General features: G+C 36.2%; 4 protein-coding genes across 7 annotated transcripts; 2 read left to right on the top strand and 2 right to left on the bottom strand.

Annotated features, from left to right (window-relative positions):
• The first annotated feature begins 3396 nt into the window (after nucleotides 1-3396).
• Nucleotides 3397-12177, top strand: Sbf (SET domain binding factor). The gene is made up of 12 exons (XM_011632825.3): nucleotides 3397-4033; nucleotides 4489-4574; nucleotides 4647-4934; nucleotides 5004-5223; nucleotides 5326-5567; nucleotides 5654-9954; nucleotides 10027-10174; nucleotides 10494-10639; nucleotides 10710-10936; nucleotides 11065-11271; nucleotides 11338-11420; nucleotides 11624-12177. The coding sequence occupies exons 1-12, from the start codon at nucleotides 3934-3936 to the stop codon at nucleotides 11714-11716; spliced, it is 6141 nt and encodes a 2046-aa protein (XP_011631127.2). The 5' UTR covers nucleotides 3397-3933; the 3' UTR covers nucleotides 11717-12177.
• A 468-nt stretch (nucleotides 12178-12645) lies between these two features.
• LOC105423165 (zinc finger CCHC-type and RNA-binding motif-containing protein 1) lies at nucleotides 12646-14001 on the bottom strand. 2 transcript variants are annotated; one of them, XM_089075415.1, is made up of 5 exons: nucleotides 13861-14001; nucleotides 13667-13778; nucleotides 13164-13485; nucleotides 13069-13115; nucleotides 12646-12962 (listed from the first exon to the last, which is right to left on the bottom strand). In XM_089075415.1, the coding sequence occupies exons 1-5, from the start codon at nucleotides 13971-13973 to the stop codon at nucleotides 12840-12842; spliced, it is 717 nt and encodes a 238-aa protein (XP_088931541.1). In that variant the 5' UTR covers nucleotides 13974-14001; the 3' UTR covers nucleotides 12646-12839. The 2 variants fall into 2 exon arrangements, with proteins under 2 accessions (XP_088931541.1, XP_011631125.2); XM_011632823.3 differs by having other exon boundaries at nucleotides 13069-13485.
• A 421-nt stretch (nucleotides 14002-14422) lies between these two features.
• Cp190 (centrosome-associated zinc finger protein CP190) lies at nucleotides 14423-22444 on the bottom strand. 3 transcript variants are annotated; one of them, XM_011632821.3, is made up of 6 exons: nucleotides 22179-22444; nucleotides 19158-19457; nucleotides 17810-18006; nucleotides 17551-17690; nucleotides 17223-17480; nucleotides 14423-17143 (listed from the first exon to the last, which is right to left on the bottom strand). In XM_011632821.3, exons 3-6 carry the CDS (start codon nucleotides 17975-17977, stop codon nucleotides 15097-15099), a joined length of 2613 nt encoding a protein of 870 aa, XP_011631123.2. In that variant the 5' UTR covers nucleotides 17978-18006; nucleotides 19158-19457; nucleotides 22179-22444; the 3' UTR covers nucleotides 14423-15096. The 3 variants fall into 3 exon arrangements, with proteins under 3 accessions (XP_011631123.2, XP_088931529.1, XP_011631124.2); XM_089075403.1 differs by lacking the exons at nucleotides 19158-19457; nucleotides 22179-22444 and adding an exon at nucleotides 18802-19146; XM_011632822.3 differs by lacking the exons at nucleotides 19158-19457; nucleotides 22179-22444 and adding an exon at nucleotides 18886-19145.
• ND-B16.6 (NADH dehydrogenase (ubiquinone) B16.6 subunit) lies at nucleotides 20271-21246 on the top strand. Its single transcript, XM_011632820.2, has 3 exons — nucleotides 20271-20521; nucleotides 20614-20764; nucleotides 20883-21246. Exons 1-3 carry the CDS (start codon nucleotides 20419-20421, stop codon nucleotides 21088-21090), a joined length of 462 nt encoding a protein of 153 aa, XP_011631122.2. The 5' UTR covers nucleotides 20271-20418; the 3' UTR covers nucleotides 21091-21246.
• Nucleotides 22445-22451: the final 7 nt, after the last annotated feature.

Genomic DNA, 22451 nt, shown 5'->3' with positions numbered 1-22451 from the left:
GTGTGTGTGTGTGTGGTCGTTCTCATGTCATTTAAGATTTTTAAGTCACTCCCGCCGCTTTGTCCCAAGGATGTGGGAGGTGAGTGCCATCCTGATAAAAGATAGTTTTCATGATCCTATCAAGTCTCACCAAATTTCAACTCTTTACCTCGATCCATTCAAAAATTATAAGGGTGTATCCAGACCCACCCTGTATATTTATAAAAGGCGTAACAACTTTTTGTTAAAGAAATTTTTTTCTTCAAGAAATGAATAGAAGCTATAACAATTATTGAAAAGAATAAAAAAACATTACATATTTGTTATTCAAATGTATATAAAATTCGTGTCGGTATATATAGCAAATATGGGACTTTTATATGATGCGTGTCCTTACTTCATGCATGCGCATGAGTTTTGTATATGTTTTTAGGGGCCATGTATTTGAGGCAAATGAGCGATCTAGTATATAAATATTCCCCGTCAACAAAATGTTAGAAGAAACTGTTGGCAAACTGGCAACAGATTTAATCAGAAAATATTAGCAGACTGACATTCATTTGAGATCTCATTCTGCTTACATTCTGTTGACAAAATCTGTTGTAAGATTCTGTGTAAGCAGACTGGCAACAGAAATTGAGCAGATCCTGCCATCAAATTGTGTCGCGCAAGTCCTGCTCGCTTTCTGCCGCCAATCTGATGACAGACTGCAGCAGGGACTGCTCGATTTCTGTTGCCAATCTGCTGGCACAGAATGTTAACACATTCTGTCAAATTTCTGGCAACAGTTTGCTAACATTGTCAGATATTACAGAATCCGTTAGCAATCTGTTAGCTTTCTAACATCAAATTTATAACAGACTTTATGCATAATCTGTCTTTTTAGGTTGGCTATCGGGATTAATGTCTATGATATCCATGGCATCCTAAGACTAAGGGCCTATTCAGATAAACTTGCATAGCAATATAACCATACGCATAAAGAAATTATCTAATCGCATTTTACATGTGGCTTTATGATAGAAATGGATAAGTTCTAAGTTCCGATCTACAATAGACGAAAAATCTAAACGAATCATAGTCGAAAAATAGAAGAATAATCGAATATGATTCATCAATTTCTTATGGCCTAAGATTTAAATCACCTATTATAGACAAGGACTAACCCAAAAAATAAGGCCTATTCTACAATGAGTCGTGTGTCAGTGTCGTGAGTTGTGGGCCATAAGAATGGGCCAATTACAATCAAGTATTCTCTCCACATTCGTCTGTGACTGGTCAATTCTTATGGCTTACGACTTGCGACACCGACACGCATTGTAGAACAAACATAAAAATTGGTTTATGGAGGTCGTAATCTATTAATTTATGCCGTAATCGTAAAAAATTGATGAATCATAGTCGATTATTTTTCTATAATTCGATCATGATTAGTTGATTTTTTACGGCCTCCGAGCATCGATTACGTAAGTTTTTCCTTAGAACGAATCAGTGAGAAGTGACGAGTCTCATGTGGATTTCATCATTTTGTGATCACGTAATTTTAATTTCGATGAAAGCATAAGATATTTAACGTGAAACTTTTTACCATCAGCTGCCATAGTTAAATAGTGAAAAATCTAGTGTTTCTTAATCTATGCATATTAATTGATAAAATGGCCGCAGTTTTTTGGGTTTTAAATCTGGCAATAGAAGATTTTAATTTTAATTTTTAATGACTATGTATTCTGTTGTAGATAAATATTCAAATTTTTACGAAGATAATTCATTATCATCATCAAACATTTTTTACGAAGATAAATTGTTAGTATATATGAAAGATATCTATTAGATTCGGAAAAAATTAACGGAGACCGACTGGATTTGAACTCGGGATCCCTCGTCTATCAATCCGACACTTAGTCTGCACGACCACGACGGCTCCTCTCTGTTAGCTGTTTATATTCCGAATCTCTTTCATGACCGCTTACGGTCGCCTAATTCTTACAGCTCGACCATTCTGGTATTACATTCGTCCCGAATTCGTACCGAGTCTTCTACCGGAATTTTATCCGAAACTTGGAGCTTCTGCTCCCAAATTCGTTCACTTTTTTGAACGATCGACATTGGAGTACTTTTACTCCCCGACTTTTTCGTCCACTTTTTGAACGATCGACACGACATTGGAGTACTTTTACTCCACGACTTTTTCCGTTCACTTTTGAACGATCGACACGACATTGGAGTATTTAACTCCCCGACTTGGTTCATTTCGAACAACACACAAACGATACACACAAAATCGATTGAATTCTCCCTGTCAGGTAACATAGGCTGTATCCTTTCTGAGGTAACATGGGCTGAATCCCACTTCTGAGATTGAAAGATATCTATTAGATTCGGAAAAAATTAACGGAGATCGACTGGATTTGAACTCGGGATCCCTCGTCTACCAATCCGACACTTAGTCGACTGCACGACCACGACGGCTCCTCTCTGTTAGCTGTTTATATTCCGAATCTCTTTCATGACCGCTTACGGTCGTCTAACATTCTTACATTATATAACACATTATTGTCAAGATGTAAAATGAGAAGATATAATATTTAAAAAATAGAGTGAATCAGAAAGGAAACAAAATATTATAATTATATTTTTTATTATTTATTAAACTTGCCATAAATAAACATCATTTAGTTAACTATAACATTTTCAGAAAACTTATCTAATATCACATTTAAAATAGTTACCATGCGTTTAAATAAAAATTTTAACACTTATCTACAATAAAAAGTTTTCAGTTGTTGGCAGTCATGATGGCAGTCTTCGGTTAGTTTAACCGAAGATTGGTGAAAGAGGGTTTAAATTATAAGAACGAATTATGAATACCGGCCTTAGTACAGGAACTTTATGCTGATTCTGCGGTCTATGTACATTTCGTCGTGTTTAATTTCATTGAAAGCACTTAACAATATGGCCCGAGCAAACAAATCTGCACAAATCTGCGCATTCTGTCGCGAAATGCCCATACTGATTATATTGTAAGAGCCGGAGCACACACTTCTAATAACACATAAGTGTCGGTCCACAATAAGTATTTAATCTTTAAGCCGTAAGAAATTGACCAATCATATCAGTCAATTTCTTACTTCTTAAAGTTTAAATCACCTATTGTAGATCGACATTTAGTGTGATTAACCAATTATAATCGATTATGATTGGTCAATTTCTTACGATTTAAAGATTAAATACTTATTGTGGACCAACACTAATGCATAACGCATAAGAAAATGAACCAATCATAGTCCTCCATTTCTACCCTCCCGCCCAATAAAAACGAATGATTCTGATTGGTTAACTTTCTTATGCGTTATGCAGAAGTGTATGCTCCGGCCCTAATGCCGGCAGACGGCGAAAAAAACAACTTGAATGTCCTAGTAGTGACGATACGCTCTCATCTTCGCTTTGCGTAATCGTGGGATGTTTCGGCCCGTACGCGGAGTGGATCTAACAAATACTCAAGGTAGCGTTTGAGTTTGGCAGGTTATGGATTGAAGTTTCGGGGTGTGGCATCGTTATTCGGCGAGTCCGCAGGACGTTGCAAAACGCGGCAGTGGCGACGCGATGTCAGGTTAAAATACGTTCGAGGCGCGTACGATAATCGCCGAATATTTGCATATGTAAAATTTCCTCGCCCATACGTTGTCTTTTTTTTCTGTAACGTGGATGCGCGAGATCTCCGTGTTACTTCTATAATTTTCACGACATGATGTAAGTTTCATGCGCGTAAAAAAAAGAAAATAATTCACATAAATAATCGCTGGAATTATGTTTGTGACATTTTCAAATCGATACCCGCGTTGACGCGTGACCGTGCATTCCTCAACAGTAGTTACACAAGATAGTAAATTAGCTAAGTCGCGCGACGAGGCAGGCCACAGTCCATGAAATCACGTGTAATAAACACAACGTGGGATGTTGAGCGCAACCACCCCCACTCAGCCCCACGAATATACCGAGATGTCTCGGTTAGCCGACTACTTTGTAGTGGTCGGCTACGATCACGAGAAAGAAAGTGAGTCATTATCAAAATTTGAAATTTCATTCATCATTAGATTCAATATCTTTTAGGTCATTATGTTTTTTACACATTAAGATAAGTAATGAATGTGATCTGTGTTCATACTTCACTTTTATCGAAGAATGCATCTTTAAATACATATTTAGCTCATAGTTTTTATATATATATATATATATATATATATATATATATAAAATAGAATCTCAAAAATAAATAATTGCATTTATTGATAAAAGTGAGATATGAAGCATTAAAAAGAAGAGAAAAATAATAAATAGGCAAAGTATACAATTAAAAATAATATAGTTTAATATTCTAAACAAATAAACATATAAATTCTTGCTTTAAAACTTGTTTAGTTTATTTAAAAAACTAGTTACATGATGTAATGTTATCAGCTTTGCTGCAAATGTACAGCTGTTTATATATGATATGCATTATGATTATAGGGGGTGGTATAAGTAGTGGAGTTATATTACAACGATTCCCAGAGAAAGATTGGCCAGATACACCTTTCATCGAAGGAATAGAATGGGTAACTGTTTCTTTTTAAAGATAGATTTGTTATAATAATATATCTTATTTGTATATGTATTATGTTTCATAGTTTTGTCAACCACAAGGATGGGCCTTATCAACAGAAAGGCAAGAGCCACGTTTTTTTGTTTCGATATTAACAGATATTGATGCAAATCGACATTATTGCGCTTGTATGTGCTTCAATGAAACGATATCGATCGTGCCAAGCAAACCTGTAGACGAGGAAGAGGATCCTGTAGATGGAGATAGTCGTCCATTGGTCAGGGCAATACCCGCCATTACACATCACAGCATTATGTATGCACCCAAATGTCTGGTGCTGGTTTCCAGACTGGATTATATAGAAACATTTAGAGTATGTAGATATGTGATTAATTAATACTAATCAATTATCAATATTATTCATAATTTATCACTTTTATAGAACTGTCTTGGTATTATATATACGGTCTACGTGGAAAATCTTGGTATACCATTAGAAACATTAGTCGGAAACATATTAGGATGTATTCAAGTACCTCCCGCTGGTGGGCCACAAGTACGATTCAGTATCGGAGCAGGAGATCGTCAGGCACTTCAACCACCAATTAGTCCTTCTCTTCCTATAACTCATACTAGTGTAAATTTATTATTTCAACAACTAGGTATGAGCATAATAATGATGAAACATATAATTTGCAACAATTTATAATGTTTTATAATATTTCTCAGCATATTTATTATATGATGTATAACGTTATTTCTAGGTATTCGTAATGTGTTAGTATTATTTTGTGCCGTCATGACAGAACATAAGATACTTTTCCATTCTGCCAGTTATTCTCGACTAACCGAAGGATGTCGAGCTCTAACAGCATTGATGTATCCGTTCAGATATTCGCACGTTTACATTCCTCTTTTACCAGCGGCTTTAGTCGAAATACTCAGTACTCCGACACCATTCATTATGGGTGTACATAGTTCGTTAAAACACGAAGTTGCAGAACTTGTAAGGCAAATTTTTTATCATTAGAAATCATTATTTAAACACATAATATAAACATATTATTTATTATGATTTTTATCTGTTTACAGATGGATGTAATAGTCGCCGATCTGGATGGAGGTTCGTTAACAGTTCCGGATGGTGTTTCGCTTGCTTTATTACCAGAACCGTTACTTTCGCAGACGCAGGATGCGTTATCCCTGGTATTGCAGCCAGAATTGGCATGCGCGGATTATGCGTTTCCTCCGCTCGCTACTAGAGCTCCACATTCTCCTATGCTCGACAAAGAACTCAGAGCAGTATTTATGAGAACTTTTGCTCAATTGTTGCAAGGATACCGAAGCTGTCTAACATTGATACGAATACACCCAAAACCTGTTATCACTTTTCACAAAGCCGCATTCCTGGGGGAGAGAGGTTTAACCGATTGCGATTTTACCACGAGAGTTCTGGATTGCATGTTTTTTACATCTTTTATCGCGGAGAGAGGACCACCGTGGAGGCCTTGTGATGTATGGGATGAATTGTATAGTAATTTGAGCGATCAGCTGAAGCAGGAAACACAGGATCACAGAGTTATCTTGACGCACATTCAGGAATTAGCGCAACAGTTATACTTGAACGAAAATCCGAATCCTCAACCATATGTGCAGAAGATCTTGAAACCACCCGAAGGCGCTTTTGCGCGGATTCATCAGCCTCTCTTGCCACGTATCAATCCGGAGCAAGTTCAAGCGATCATCGACGAGGGTCTTGCGAAGAATAATCTCAAAGTCAGATTGTCATCCTTGCGACCGATTCAACCTCGCATCGTACCCATGGGTCCACACATTTCGTTTGTTCATGACACTAGACATTTGGTTAGCAACTCGGCTCGTAGATTGGAAGTACTGCGCAATTGTATCAATTGTATATTCGAAAATAAAATCTCGGATGCTCGTAAGACGTTCCCAGCCGTCTTGCGAGCTTTGAAAAGTAAAGCGGCTCGATTGGCGCTTTGCATGGAGTTGTCACAGCACGTAGTCGGAAACAAGGCTATGCTGGAGCATCAACAATTCGATCTAGTAGTACGTCTGATGAATTGCGCGCTGCAAGATGATTCGTCAATGGACGAACACGGAGTCGCTGCCGCGCTATTGCCGCTTGCCACTGCGTTCTGTAGAAAACTATGCACTGGTGTAATTCAATTTGCATACACCTGCATCCAAGAACATCCGGTATGGCAGAATCAACAGTTTTGGGAAGATGCGTTTTATCTGGATGTGCAGAAAGATATCAAACGCCTGTATCTTCCGGGTGACAATTCACCACCCAGGCTGATTAATGATGGTATTCTAAGTCCTATTAGTCCTCGGGACGGTAAAGAGTTTCCGTATCGCGATCGATATTCTATCTATCAAGCTCAAGAACCGTCAGCGTTGGAGATAGCTGCGGATCAGATGCGGATCTGGCCATCTATCGATTCTGAGAAGCAAAAAGAACTTGTGAATAGTGAGGAGAGTACTATGTACAGCCAGGCTATTCATTATGCCAATAGAATGGTTTATTTATTAGTGCCGTTAGACATTGGCTCAAAGACCCATCGTCAGGATCACATCTATGACGAGGAACGTGCCAGTAACAGCATCACAAATAGCGTGGCAAGCGACAGCGGCGACGCCGAATCCGGATTTGAGGAGACCGATCCTGGTGAGACCGGCAGTGCCGTCATTCGAATGGTTTCACGATTCGTCGACCGGGTATGCACTGAGGGCGGCGTTAGCGCTGAACATGTACGTTGTTTACATCAGATGGTTCCGGGAGTCGTTCACATGCACATCGAGACGCTCGAAGCGGTCCATAGAGAAAGCAAAAGACTGCCACCGATACAAAAGCCGAAGATCCTGACACCGAACATGTTACCTGGCGAAGAGGTGATAATGGACGGCTTGCGCGTTTACTTGCTGCCAGACGGCAGAGAGGAGAGTTCCGCGGGACTACCCAAGATACCGCCTCTCTTGCCAGCCGAAGGTGCGATTTTCCTCACGAATTACAGGATAGTATTCAAAGGTATACCGTGCGATCCATTTGCCTGCGAGCAGTTGGTCGTTCGTGCTTTCCCTGTGACATCCTTGACCAAGGAGAAGCGTGTCGCTGTGCAACACTTGGCACACTTGGATCAGTGCCTTCAAGAAGGTCTACAGTTACGTTCCTGCACGTTTCAGTTGATAAAATTGGCCTTTGACGAGGAAGTCACTCCCGAAAATATCGATACTCTAAGAAAATTGGTACACAAAGCTAGATATCCGCCACACATCTTCCATCATTTTGCGTTTAACGGTCAGGTCTTAGTTACACAAACGGCACATCACAAGGGCAAGGAGAAAAACGCTACTCTAAAGGGCTTCGCGAAAAAGACGTTGTTAAAAACTGCTCGAAAAGCTGGTTTTAAGCCAAAGCAATCCTCCAAGCGGCAAAAGTATGTGCTGCCGAATATGAATCTCATCAATAGTAATAATAAGTACATGACGTCGCCCGGCCGAATGAGCCTGCCGATGACCGATAGCAACGATCTTAGCCACGACGATGATCTCAGTGTAGACGACTTTGAGATACCCGGTGTGGTAACGCAACCACCGACTGATGCCAAAACTCTCGAACGTTTATCTGAACGTAGTTACGTCAGGGACTGGTATCGATTGGGTCTCTATTCGAACGGACCGCATAACAATCGTCGCAATGAACCTTTCCGACTAACCTCGGTGAACTGTGCCTACATGATTTGCCGAAGTTATCCCGCGCTTCTGATTGTACCCACTTCCGTGTCGGATGAAAGCATTCGTCGATTCTGTAGGCTTCATCGGCACAGTAGAATGCCGGTTGTCACTTGGAGACATCCGCGGACAAAAGCATTATTAATTAGAGGTGCGGGTTACCATGGGAAAGGCGTAATGGGTATGCTGAAGGCCCATCCAACTTCCGGCAGTAATCTGAAGACCACATCTTCGGAAACCACCTCTTCTTTGGAACAGGAAAAATATATGATGGCGCTCGTTGCTGCGACTCCGCTCTCCGTACTGCGGCAGGGTTCTGCCTGGGGCATGTCCGACAGCTCTCTAAGTATAGACTCATTATTATTGGCAGCGGAAGATCGTAACGCTACCCCCGAACAATCGCGCCGTAATCCATTCAACAAACCCCTCGGCACTCTCAGTTCATCCGGTGGCAAAGGTCCCAAAAATTTCGGACGATGGGGTTCTTTGAAGGATAAAAGACACAATTCGCAAGCTTCTTTAACTTCCGTTCATCACCAACGCGGAACCGTCAGGCATTCCGCGGATTCTGACAGCGGCACAGAATGCGTTCACACTTTTCAACGCGCCGCTCTTTACATCTTAGGTGAAAAGGCACATATGAAAGGCGTCAAGGCAGAATCCACCCCTAAGACAGATTTTATTCCGGTAGAATATTATGATGTGAGGCATACGAAAGCCGCATTTAAAAAGCTGATGCGAGCATGCGTGCCTAGCTCGCCGAATGTGGAGCCTGATCAAAGTTTCTACAGACTCATCGAAAGCTCGGAATGGTTGCAACAATTGCAGAGCTTGATGCAACTAGCGGGAGCAGTTATAGATCTCATGGACATGCAGGGATCGTCGGTTGCTGTCTGTCTGGAGGATGGTTGGGACACTACAACGACCGTTTGTTCTGTAGCACAAGTGTGTCTTGATCCCCATTACCGAACAATTGATGGCTTCAGGACTTTAATCGAGAAGGAGTGGCTTGGATTCGGACATAGATTTGGTCACAGGAGCAATCTCGCCGCGAATTCGCAAACGACCAATTTTACACCTACGTTCCTACAATTTCTCGACATAGTGCATCAAATACAAAAACAATTTCCCTTGGCCTTCGAGTTCAACGAGTACTACTTGAAGTTTTTAGCTTATCACTCGGTGTCCTGCCGCTTTCGTACATTTCTGTTGGATTGTGAGTTTGACCGAGTAGAGTGTGGTATCACCGCCATTGAAGATAAAAGAGGTTCCTTGACGAGTCATCACAAGGGCGTGGACACTGGTAGCGATGATGATACGATCTATCCTGGTGGTAGACTAGCGGGAACAAATACTGGTTGCAATCTCGGCCAAAGTATATTTGATTACATAGAGAAGCAACATACAAGATGTCCATTGTTTTATAACTTTATGTATACACCGAACACGGAGAATCCTGTTCTGCGGCCAGTCTCACATTTGCCGAGTCTGGACATCTGGCAGTTCTATCTGGAAGAAGAACTGGCGCATGGTCCAGCGTACGATCTCGAAGTGCTGCAGCAGGATTCCCAGCAAGAGGAAGAGGCCGAGGCTGCGGATGGCGTGGTTAAGAGCAATCGTAAAGTGGTCACTCAGGGGTGATTATTGCTTTCGATATCATATTCAATCTTCATAAAGAAATTGCGAAATTACAGTGCTCTATTTTTTAGATACGACGGAGTCAGTTCAATGGTGCCCGATCAATTTTCGCATCTCTTAGAGGAAATTCATAAGTTGGAGACCGAATTAGGACATCTACCGCAAAAATGGAAAGTACTGTGGGATAAACTCGAATTGCCAAACACTGATTCGCTTGCCGTAAGTCTTAAAGTGTTAATCAAAGTGTCATGAAAATATTTGGATGCCATCTTTCGTTCGTAATTATTAATTCCATTAATAATATTATTGAAAATATATTTAATATTATTGAAAAGTAATAATAAACAATACATTGCTACTGAAATATTATTTTATGTTAACTCTTAGCAATTATTAAAAGAAATTATTTAAGATATTTAATGCATTTATATATTTGTCTCAGAGATATCTTAAGACTTTGTTCGAATATATCGGCATAATTTTGAAGAGTTGTAAAATTACATAATTAATTATAATTGTACTTTTTTTTCTTTTCTAGCGACATGCATCGTTCAGCACAGCACTTGTGCGATACCATGGTCGATTAATTCATAAGCGCTCTACTTTAGAATTATTATTGCGCGGTAAACTTGCCGGTGGAAATACAACCGGAACGGAAGGTTCTGTATACGCGCATCCGCATAGGTATTATCAATATTTGTACAATTCGTTCAAATTGATTGAACATTATCATAAATGCAAACATTTACCAAAGATTCGAACGATTGGATTCTGCGACACCAACTCACTGTGATGCGTGTTCGGGTGTGTTATGGGGTCCCGTGAAGGCTGGTTTAAGATGCATCGATTGTGGTCATGTATGCCATGACAAATGCGCGGATGTTGTGCCAAAAAATTGCACTAAATATAAAGCTGTGACGGATAACCTTCAGACTCACACACTTACGAGAAGTGGTGGCGATAATGGAAGCGTGAACTCGAGTATGTACTGTTTTTCTGAATGGATTAAGCATTTCTCACACATAATCTTTATGTCACATTTTAATTATTATCTCTATCTTAGTCATTATCTTTGTAATTTTGTATTAATATGAACTTTTTTCTTGCAGGTGTGACGACTATACAAACTTCCTCCCAGCAATATTATGAACAATTCTCGAGTAATGTAGCGGAAAATAGGACGCACGAAGGCTATCTGTATAAACGAGGAGCTCTATTAAAGGGCTGGAAACAAAGATGGTTCGTATTGGATTCTATAAAACATCAACTGAGATATTATGATGCAGTGGAAGATTCACACTGTAAAGGATACATAGGTACGTATAAATGAACTAAAAGAAAGAATTAAAATAGAACAAAATATATGTACAAAATCATTGCAGATTTGGCCGAAGTGGTATCTGTTACTCCAGCTGCGCCAATGCCCGGACCACCAAAGAAAACGGATGATAAATCCTTCTTTGATGTAAGTACATATCTTATTTAATGAAAAAATATATGCAAACGATATACAATATTTTACAAAAGTAATAATCTTAGATGAATTAAGTTGAAAATGCAAACTTTTAAATATATCTTTAATTTTTCAAGTCTATTTTTGTATAATATTGATGAAATGTAATTTTTATTATAATACACATAAGTATGATGGAATAATTTTTTTTGCAGCTTCGTACAAACAGGCGAACATACAACTTTTGTGCTGCCGACGCAATCACGGCACAGGAATGGATTGAAAAAGTTCAAGCGTGCTTACAATAATGTGATAACGTTTGATTATAGTACTAATTTCAAATTCTGGATGTGACTGATATAGAGAGTAAAACACAGATTTTAATTTTGTTACATAATCTTGTATAGTCTAATTGTATGCATCATAGACTGCATTAATCTTGCTTTAAGTATTTTAAAACGCAAACTCTTATTGGACTGAAAAAGAGTATCATAAATTAAATGTGATACATCCATATCCTCAATATAGGATTAGTATGTGAATATAATGTATATTTTTTCGTGATTATATTGTTATGTTAGATATGTATTCATCCAGCTGGAAGATGAGAGGTTGCTATATAATGCGTCGCGCCTAAAATTTTTTTATTTTGTTTAATATATTTTTTAATGTTAAATTATGATGGATTACATGAAACAAAATAGCTTTATATAATAAATTGTACAAGAATCCATTGAAATATATACAGCATGTCTCATGATTACTACAATTTCTGTTAATTGTAAATTCTTGAAGCAAAGAATTTTTGCTTAATAAAAGTATTATTGATTAATGGCTGAAAATGAACAATCGTTATTATTATAAATTATAAATTAATTTTTCACAACATGAAATAAACATTTTTTGAATAGATTTTATCTGAGAAAAGATAAAGATAATATATAATTTTTACCATGAAATCAATGATCTCTTTTTCTGTTATTATCTCATTATTCATCTCATTATTTATCATTGTTTTTCATCTTCTATTAAAATAGACAAAAATTGGTTAACTTGGGATGTTCTGTATATATAATTACATTAAATACTATTGTAATAGTATTTAATAGATTGATTTTGTTTATTGAAAATGTTAACTTCTCAAAGCTTGTATATGACAAAGACAATTTTTATGTTTCTTTAAATATGTTAAAAATATTTGATTAATACTCCTGCCATGCTGGTAAAATTAAATTAATTAAAAACAAATCGAGTATTCTTTATTTGTAAATTGAAATTCATACTTGAAAACAACGATACATCACAGCCTTTACAAATTTTGTGTGTGTGTGTGTGTGTGTGTGTGTGTGTGTGTGTGTGTGTGTGTGTGTGTGTGTGTGTGTGTGTGTGTGTGTGTGTGTGTAATGAGAGCCTTCAGATTTTACATATACATTATTCACTAAAATCCTCTTCATCACTAAAATAATTATTCCTTTTGTAACGTTTCCTTGGTATGATTATAGTTTCTTTTTTGTCATCTGTTGTTTCTCCATATTCCATTTCAGTACGTCTTTGCTAAATATAAAGAAACATGAGTAAAAAGTATAGTTTCTTGCTTTCTATTTGCTAAAGACTTTACTTTTTCATTCTTTTAATTAAAATTAGGAAATTATAATTATACCTCAAGTGCGATAACAGCGCTTAACGTTTCTGGTTCTTCTTCAACGATGACATCATCATCATCATCATCATCATCATCATCATTATTATTATCATCATCATCATCATCATCATCATCATTATTATTGTCATTGATGTCGTCAATGTTATTTTTTGGATTTCTTGTTGCTTCATCACTATCACTATCAACGTATCTTGATTTACACTGATCTTGTTTCACATTTTTCTTTCGTATTCTAATTTTTTTCGCTGGAGGTTTTCTGGGACCTAACGTATTATTGCTACAGCAATATGACAAATGTCCTTCCTGTCCACACTCGTAACACTGCGATTTATCAGGATAATCTCTACGACGTATAAATTCAGTGCTACGACCATTGTCGACAGCTATCGAACTTTTTAAAGTTCGACCAAACATCTAAAAATTGTATAAATGCTTCAGAAGCTTGTCAGATATGACACATACAAATTTGTTTTTCCAATAAACTTTGGAAATTATGTGATTACAAAAATATTGGATTACATTAAATGTTAGAAAGTTCGAACCAAGGCAAAGTAACACACTCATTTAAACACGAAAAAGAAATAACAAACTTTACCTCTGTATTATTGAGAGCTTTTACACAAGACACAGCATCTTCCGTTTTAAGAAATAAGACAAAAGCGACGCCGCGACTACGTCGCGTTACCTTGTCTTTCAATACTGTTACCCTGAAAATAAATAATGATATCTATACAATATATATAAATTTAATAATATGATAAATTATATAATGCTTTATTTCTAACTCACTTAACAATTTTCCCATAATCTTCCAATAACTGATGAATGTCATTATTGGTTAAAGAAAATGGTAAATTCGACACATAAACTGTTGATTTACTTGGGGCAATATGACCACTCATATTTTCACAAAATTATTTTATTTTATAGAGATTAAGATAAAATCTCTCTTCACTTGATTACAAATGTCTTTCTTTCACAAGGAATCTTACGATATTTCGTCGGAAATTATTTTACAAATGTGCCATCGCGACGCGTAATTAAGTTAGGTTAGAACACCTTTAACTTAGGTTAGGATAAAATTTAAAACAGCGTATATAAAGCTAGGTTTTCAAACTATACTAATGATGTACATACTTATGCGACATAGATTTATAATATATTGCATTTATTTATATTTTTCCATAAAATCGTGCCATTCCAAAATGTGAAACATCATGTATCTAACCTGAGACTTTTACTCTTATTATAGCCTTTACCTCTTGTAAAAAAATCATAGTTTATTATCGAGATTGCGATATAAAAGATTACAGGCGGAATTTGGAAGGAACATTCGCGTTCACAAGAATCCTTTTAAATGTAATATACTTTTATTTTGCAGAATAATATTAAAAGAAACTACGAGATTGGTCACCAATATACTTTGGTATATCTAATATATATTCTCATGAAATAAATCTATAATTTTAATTAATAAAATTAACATGTATTTTTATACATGTATTTTATACGACATATGAACATATCTATACCTAAAAGAAAGAAATTAAACTGCAAGTTCAAAGATTATAGATTCTTATCTCAAATTTTAAAAAATGCTATTGCAAAAAGAATAATTGTGATTTATAGTTTATGCTTTTGTATTGCTAAAATATTTAAATATTAGCTTATGTTAAAATTTCAAAAGCAAAACAATCAATGTGTTGGTGCAATGATAGACTTCATATTTCACAAGCTTATATATCTTCAATAATATCTTTTCTTTCTGTTATTAAAGTAATAATTTGATTAATTTCAGGGCTTTTCTGCTAAATATATCGTGTGGCAAAATCGGTATGGCTGCGCTACGTTCGCTGCATTAACCATCGCGTCCATTATCTATACCTTACAAAAGTAAAATATAAAATATAAATTTCCATTAAAGAGTATTACTTTAAAATAAAACTATAACGCCACAGTGAAAGTTAATAACGTAGTTAATAACGTACAAGCAAATAAAAAAAAAAAACCACAATGTTACAGTATTCATGATTCTGTAAGCCCCGCGCTATCTTCGTCCCATTCAGTGGTAAAAGTTTGCATTTTCTCATGCTGCTTATCAGTTGTGTCTCCCATGTCTTCTTCACCTTCTACATGCTCCTCCTCGATAATCATGACGGATTCTTGGTGCTCATCCATACTATTGCTCTGTTCACTGCATTGTTCTTCATCATATTCTACTATTTCTGTTTGTTCTTCAACATATTGTATCACTTCTTCCACTTGATTATCAGCACAATCCTCTAACATTTCTTGAGGCATTTGCTGTATCTCATCTTCTTCCATAACTTCCTCCTCGACTTCCTCGACTTCTTCGACTTCTTCGACCTCTTCGACAACCTCCTCTACTATTTCTTCTGTCTCTTGTGTAATCTCAGCGGGCTGATAAGTCTCATAGGATCGATGGTCGGTCTCTTCTGCGCCATGAATGTACACGATCATGCCATCATCTGTACCTTGCATTACAATCTGCTCATTATCGGCAATATCCAATTGCTGTGGCTGTTGATGATGATTGTTCTCATCATGCTGATAATTTTCGTCATTGTTAACCAACATGATCATATGTTGGCTCTCCAATTCGTGCTCGTTGTAATTGATATGCGCCATATCTTCCAACACATCTGGCACAATATACTGATTATCATTTGCGGTTTTCATCTCTCCTTCTTCCTCCTGCGTTTCCGAAGTAGTTTCTGTATCTCCGACAGCGAGAGAAGCGGCTATGCCGCTTGCAACATGGCTGAGAGCCTCAGCTTCGGACGATGGTTCTAGTGGTGGTACAGATTGAGGAGATTCGGCGGTATCTCTTTGTAATTCTTTATGCGCACAATCCAGATGTACTTGCAAGTTTGTCACACGCACAAATACTTTACCGCAATATGGACAACGATGACCTTTTGTCTCTTTGCCATCTCCCATACTTCCATGTCCACTGTTTAATTCATGAGTCGTGAGATCAGTGATACTCCTGAATGACAGATTGCATTGACTGCATTGAATATCCTCCGAAGGTAGAGAGTGAGTTCGACTAGCAGGCCGATGATTATGATTTATCTGGTGACGAACTAACAGAGTTTCTGATAAGGCGACATATGAACAGGCCTGGCACTTTGGAAAGCACATGCTCTTTGGTGGCGGTACATTGTGCTTCGTATAAAGGTGATACATCAGAATATTGCGCTTAGTCGCTTTATAACCGCAGTGCTCGCAAACTCTTGGATCAAATTTCTCTTCATGCACATCCTGCATGTGTCTTCTATACATATAATAATTTGTATATTCCTCATCCAAGTCACATTTGTTACATTTCCAGGGACCTGTTTCGCCATCAATACTACCATTACATTTGGAATCATTTTCATCACTATTGGCCAATAAATGGTCGGATTTTAAAACTACATAAGATACTTTTGTTCTGCATGCAGTATTACTGTCGGAAGATTTCGTTTCCTTTTGCATGATCTTTAAGCGGATATTCTTATTGTTTTTTACTAGATGGGGATATTTTTTTAATACTTCTCTAATAATCTTTGCATGATTGTTGATAGAATCATCGGTAGTAGTTGAATGAACATTTGTCTTAGGTTTTTCCACATTCTCTTTTTCTTCCAGATCAAAACGCACTCGTTTAGATGGCCCATCTGGGGATCTCTGGTAATTCTTCGATATATTCCAATCATCATCAGAATTTGCATCTCTCAAATTCTTCTCACTCTCCGGATTCTCTTCTTCCTCATCTTCAGTTGTATCATTTTTGCTATCTCTGTCAGGAGAACGTTTAAGAGAGGCATTTCCTTTCTTATATGTATCAGATGCTTGAACAATAGGCTTTGTATTATATGTAATGTCATCAAATGAAGAAAATACTCCCAGAGCAATCTCATCTGCTTCTGGAAGATCAAATCTGGATGGGCCAGGAGTCGTCTCTTGAGGTTTATGTATCGAAGAGGTACTGTGGAATGTTCGTACTTCATAATTCATGGCTGGCATAGGTGGAGATTCATCCAGCTTTCTTTTCCATATAGGAAGTCTTTAAAAATAGAAATCGATTAATATATTGTTGTTATAAGATTATGTTTGGCACACTATATATATTATGGAATACATACTTTTTACCTGGCAATGGCTGCCCAGATATAGTTGATGCCAAACTGGTGGAGCCAGCAATTGCTTTTGTAGTTGGAGTTGAAGGTTTCGAGACGGCTACCACCGGACGCATGGGGATTTTGACTTCCTCTTGCATTTTACTCGTGTTGAATTGAGCGTCAAGCAATTTTGTTAAAACTGTCATATTCATTTTTTGAGCTGTACGATATAGAGCATGTTGTTCTGACGTCCAATATTCCAATTGTCCAGTGTACATGAAGCTACATATAAATATACAATTAAATATAAGAGACAAGAATATTCCAACAATGAATATTGCAACATATTTACCTTATAATAGACTTAACGCATTCGTAAGGCATATCTGAAGGCATAACGACTACACCGTTAAAGTTTTCATCTTTTTCTTTCTGCTCTCCTTCAAGTTGTATAAAATAATCTGTACATGTCGTCACTACAAGCCGATGAGCCTGAAGAAATTGATCTATTGATAATATCACTGACAGTTTTGAAAATATATCATATTTAGAAATATTGTTTTTCAATATTACTTTATGCAATAATAATATAAGCGTTGTGTTAGTTATACCTGTACAATAATATCACTGGTAGGAAATTTAATTTTAAGATCAAGAAGTTGTTCCTCCAAGTAAAGAGTCTGAAGACGTTGCATAAAGAACGATCCCCAATTATCCACCTTTACTTGTTTTAAGCCACGTGCAGGAGGTGACTTCTCTTGAATTACTCCTGACTCCATTATCAAATATTTGATAAAAGTATCAATACCTAGTTGAAAATACAAGGATTATATATAATAATAAAATTCCTTGAATTATTACAAGGACGAATTAATGCAAAATTAAATGGATTTAAATTGTTGGGCTACTCTATTTCTGGGATCTTATATAATTACTATAAAATGAATTTCAATGAAGAATATTCAAAATTATTCAATTTTTATAATATTAATATTCTACTATTACTATTTTATTATCTTATATAAATTGTAAATCTATACAATAAAACTTTGTTTATTATTTTTTCTACTAATCTTTACAGTTTGTTCTATGTAGAATATATATATATATATATCGTATATACAATATTGTATACAAATAACTCCCTCACTCTCTGTCTCTCTCTCCATATATGTATATGTGCATATATTATATTTATATATATATATATATATATATATATATATATATATATATTCAATAAAATCTGCAGCAAAACTAACAATATGATAAATTATAATATTTATAAACTATAACGCATTGTGTAAATATTAACAGGAATAAACAGGAATAAAAAATAAAATAATCTTAGCTAATTTTATATGTACATCCTTTGATCTTCATATTATTTTCTAATTAATCTATTATTTCCATATTTTTCAGAATAATTTTTTTTTCCTCCAAATAAAACACAAAACTTTAATCTTATACAAATCGCTAAGAAGCTTTAAGAAGTTGCAATGCGATGTGCAAGACGATCCAACCCGCTCCTCGAGGAAGTAGCAAGAGCCATATATATATATATATATATATACGCTTCGTAATGTATTTCAATTCAACATACTTCACGATGCTTCACGCAGCAATCGCTTCTTATCGGAAAAATCGTGAAAAAAAAAAAGATATTATCTTGCGTGACATATTTTACCTCAGAAGAATGCGCGTTTAGAACGCTTCTTATAAGCGGAAAGAGAGGAGGCGGATAAGATCGGAGGTATGCTAGAAATGGGACGAATTATAAAACACGGGGACGACGGTGACGTTAGGCGTGAACCACATTTTCTGATGGCCCACAACGAAACGCCAGCCGCCGTACGCGTCGTCCACGGCGAGTACACCGGGCTCCGTAGCCGGCTCGTCCCAAGTTATCCGTGGCCCGCGCGAATCGAAAATGCTCTATTGCGCTTATAATTCACATACCTATTCAGCAGGTCCTCAATATTTTCCGTTCAGCACCATCTCTTACGAATTTTCTCAGTATACAATCAACCGTAAGCATTCCACTGTGTGCCGTGACTCACAGATGGAGCTATTCGCGTTCAATCCGGAACTGGAACCACGTTCCACGATGAAGGAAAAGGCCAGAGAAGCCGCCACACTTGATGTGACGTCGACGTTACTTCCGGCGCAGAAGAAGTCAGAAGTGCCCGTTTGCGCCGATCCAAGGCTACGTTCGGAAATACCACTCGAGTGTCACTCCGTGTCGCTCGTCATTTTATCCTTGAATGTTAAACAAGGATAAAATGATACACGAAATTTGGATGATGTTACCAAATGTAGCCCAACTTTTTTGTAAATTTCTTAAATAAAAAAAAGTAAATAAAAATAACTTTGATTTCAGAGAAAAAGAAAGGCCGAAGATTTAACTAGGCCAAGATAAAATACAATATACATTTGAACAACGTTTTTCTTTCGAAAAACGTTTCAGACATTTTGATTATAAGCCCAGTTTTCATGCGCGTATCTTCGACTCGAAACATCGATATATCAAATACGTTAAACCGACTTCTAAATATACACTTAAAAGCTTAATGTAAAACGATAAACTGAGAGTGATTAACAATTATCCTTTTTGCACATATTTCTAACTAGATAATCATGTATTTATGAAAATTGATTTTGACTGGAAATTAACAATCTTTACGTTCTTACGTTCCATTTATGATAAATTTCTGATTCATCCAGAGATTTGTCCAAATATCACAGACAATTAAAAGAGAGCCTTAAGTTACTTGCTATTAACTTCTTTTTTCATATCATCGGTTTTGGATCGTTTTGCGAAACTTCCGATACAAAGCTGTCATTCATGCAAAATATGTACAACTTGTGCAATTATTCTTTTACTTCGAGAATGAAAGAATAAAATCATATGTGAAAATCATATGAAAACTTTAAAATCGTTTTTAATTTTACGCCTGACTTATTCATCAGGATTTTCTTCCAATATTTAATAAATATTTTTCTAATTGTCTATCGTATTTTAAATAGCCCTGTAACACCAACTGTTATTTGTATCTTAAGATTGCATATGTGCCGTTGTAGAGGGCAGGATTACGAATTGTGAGCGAATGTTTCCATGCATGACAGTCGGAGCCGAATGATGTTTTAATAGGAATGTCGAGAGAATATCGTCTGAAATAAAAGCCCGTCAAAAAGAAAAAGCCGAAAAGAAGTTAACAAGATGAACACGACGGCGGAGAGTAAAAGGATGCAGGACCTTCCACCGAAAGGAGGTTACGGTCCTATCCAGACGGAAAGAATAAAATTACGCAGTATTTTAGGCAGTAAGTTTCATTGTGACATACTTTATTGATTGGTTGAAAAGGTTAAGGAGCAATTTACGAAGTTATATAATATTTTTTATATTACTTTGTAGCGAAGAGTGTAATTGGGTTTCTTCTATTCAGCACTTTCGGCGGACTCTATACTTATTATCTAAGCTACAAGAACGTTAAGCGACAACAAATCGAAATGAGAAGCGCTAAACTCGCTATATTCCCATTGTTGATAGCAGAACGAGATAGAGCGTAAGAATATTGCGTATTTTTAATTTTAATCATATTAGAACTAGATGCTTAGTTAAACGATTTCAAAAATTTTATGAAACTTATAGTTGGTTTTATTTCTTTTGCTTTCTTTATGCAGTGTCCTGAAACAAATGAGACGTAATCGTGATGTAGAGGCAGAATTGATGAAGAATGTCGAAAGATGGGAAGTTGGAACATATTATGGAGAACCAATATTCTTCCTGGATGACTCAAATCAATATAGAGATCCATTATTTCTGGAACATTTTGTATTTTCTGATCCAAACGAGGTTATGACCCGATCAATGCGTCCTTTCTTTCTATAAGAGTATCATTGATACTTAAAATAACTAGATTCTGGTAATTTATGGGTCATAATACAACTTGAAAAAATAGTCAGTTAATAAGAATGGTAATTATTTTGAGTTGTTATGTATGAATGATATCTTAGAACTATAAATCATAATAAAATTATAATGTAATATCTTTGTTGATTATTCATTCATTTCTTTTTCCTTTTCACATTTCTAAAATAAATTGCATTTTTCTCAGGATAGAATATATTTTTTATAGTAACGATCTGACATTTGACTTTCTCTGGTTTGCGTATATTAAACACATTAAATGGAACATTTATTGTGCAAAATAATGAAAATGTCTATTATCGTTTGAAGTTTAAGCAATTTTAATATGATTCGATTTGGTTCTCATTGAAATATTTATAAGATTGCAATAAATGAAATCTTGATATAAATTTTGGTGAAATAATTACTATTACTCCTACTCCTTGTAATGGCTTTGGCTTCTTTTGGGCCAACACAGGCCATGGTAAAACGCAATGTATCTTGAAGAATATAAAATTGAAAATTAGTAAAATTAAATCGGAATTGGAAAACAAAGGCAGAAATGTGTGATTATACAGTACAAAAATTATCTAAGGACGAAATACATCCGCTTTACATAACAGTTTAAAAACGATTTTGATAAAATAACGGCTCATAATTTGCAATTTAAACAATGAATTTATAAATATAAATTCGAAAAGAATAATTACTCAACGCCTAAGATTTTGTCTATCAAGTAATCTATTATCTTGTTCTTTAAAATCTTAATATTTTAAAGAAAAAAATTGATCTCAAATTCATTTAAAAAAAAAATCTAACAGTTTAAATTATACACAAAGTGCATGTCTCATCGATTAAGCAAAATATCTTTTCTCACAAATACGTACACAATTTAAAGAATATAATATTCCTTCAATTCGCGATTTGATGGAAACGTAACCCACAGACAATAATCATCGCGAGACGCGATAAAATGAACACACTGAGTACGTTCAGCGGAACAAAGTGATCAGTGAGCGGTTAGTGATGATTGGTCTTTACTGTTAGATCCCTGAATTTAGACCAATTACCTTGACAAATTATTCAACCGTTGTGTAACCGTTGCATTTCTTGAATACGATCACTAATTCACGCTAAATTGAGAGCAAATTATTCAAATTCCACTGATAACTAAAAATCGACCAATGAGTGGTCACGGATCGACCAATGATCTGTCGAGTGAGTAGCAACCGCCAATAATCGATGTTCCCGTGCACCACGTGGATACGACAATAGTCGTCCGCGTATAGACGCGCGAATTGGTAATGTCACGTGCCTGTGACGCTCCCTTCGATTTTCCGTTT

Source organism: Pogonomyrmex barbatus, unplaced genomic scaffold, assembly GCF_055798465.1.
Source record: "Pogonomyrmex barbatus isolate J1 unplaced genomic scaffold, ASM5579846v1 scaffold19, whole genome shotgun sequence".
Classification (NCBI taxonomy): Eukaryota; Metazoa; Arthropoda; class Insecta; order Hymenoptera; family Formicidae; genus Pogonomyrmex; species Pogonomyrmex barbatus.
Note: the sequence above shows the minus strand (reverse complement) of the source record. Positions and strands in the feature narration are given on the sequence as shown.

Excerpts from the sequence above, each read along its gene's own strand:
- ND-B16.6 (XM_011632820.2), top strand. The coding sequence starts at position 20,419 with ATGAACACGACGGCGGAGAGTAAAAGGATGCAGGACCTTCCACCGAAA. Across the intron at positions 20,522-20,613 it reads ATTACGCAGTATTTTAGGCA|CGAAGAGTGTAATTGGGTTT; the intron begins GTAAGTTTCATT and ends ATTACTTTGTAG. Across the intron at positions 20,765-20,882 it reads ATAGCAGAACGAGATAGAGC|TGTCCTGAAACAAATGAGAC; the intron begins GTAAGAATATTG and ends TTCTTTATGCAG.
- Cp190 (XM_011632821.3), bottom strand. The coding sequence starts at position 17,977 with ATGGAGTCAGGAGTAATTCAAGAGAAGTCACCTCCTGCACGTGGCTTA. Across the intron at positions 17,481-17,550 it reads TGCGTTAAGTCTATTATAAG|CTTCATGTACACTGGACAAT; the intron begins GTAAATATGTTG and ends ATTTATATGTAG. Across the intron at positions 17,144-17,222 it reads CAGCCATTGCCAGGTAAAAA|ACTTCCTATATGGAAAAGAA; the intron begins GTATGTATTCCA and ends CTATTTTTAAAG.
- Sbf (XM_011632825.3), top strand. The coding sequence starts at position 3,934 with ATGTTGAGCGCAACCACCCCCACTCAGCCCCACGAATATACCGAGATG. Across the intron at positions 5,568-5,653 it reads AACACGAAGTTGCAGAACTT|ATGGATGTAATAGTCGCCGA; the intron begins GTAAGGCAAATT and ends ATCTGTTTACAG. Across the intron at positions 11,272-11,337 it reads ACACTGTAAAGGATACATAG|ATTTGGCCGAAGTGGTATCT; the intron begins GTACGTATAAAT and ends AAATCATTGCAG.
- LOC105423165 (XM_011632823.3), bottom strand. The coding sequence starts at position 13,973 with ATGAGTGGTCATATTGCCCCAAGTAAATCAACAGTTTATGTGTCGAAT. Across the intron at positions 13,486-13,666 it reads AAGCTCTCAATAATACAGAG|ATGTTTGGTCGAACTTTAAA; the intron begins GTAAAGTTTGTT and ends TACAATTTTTAG. Across the intron at positions 12,963-13,068 it reads GCGCTGTTATCGCACTTGAG|CAAAGACGTACTGAAATGGA; the intron begins GTATAATTATAA and ends CTTTATATTTAG.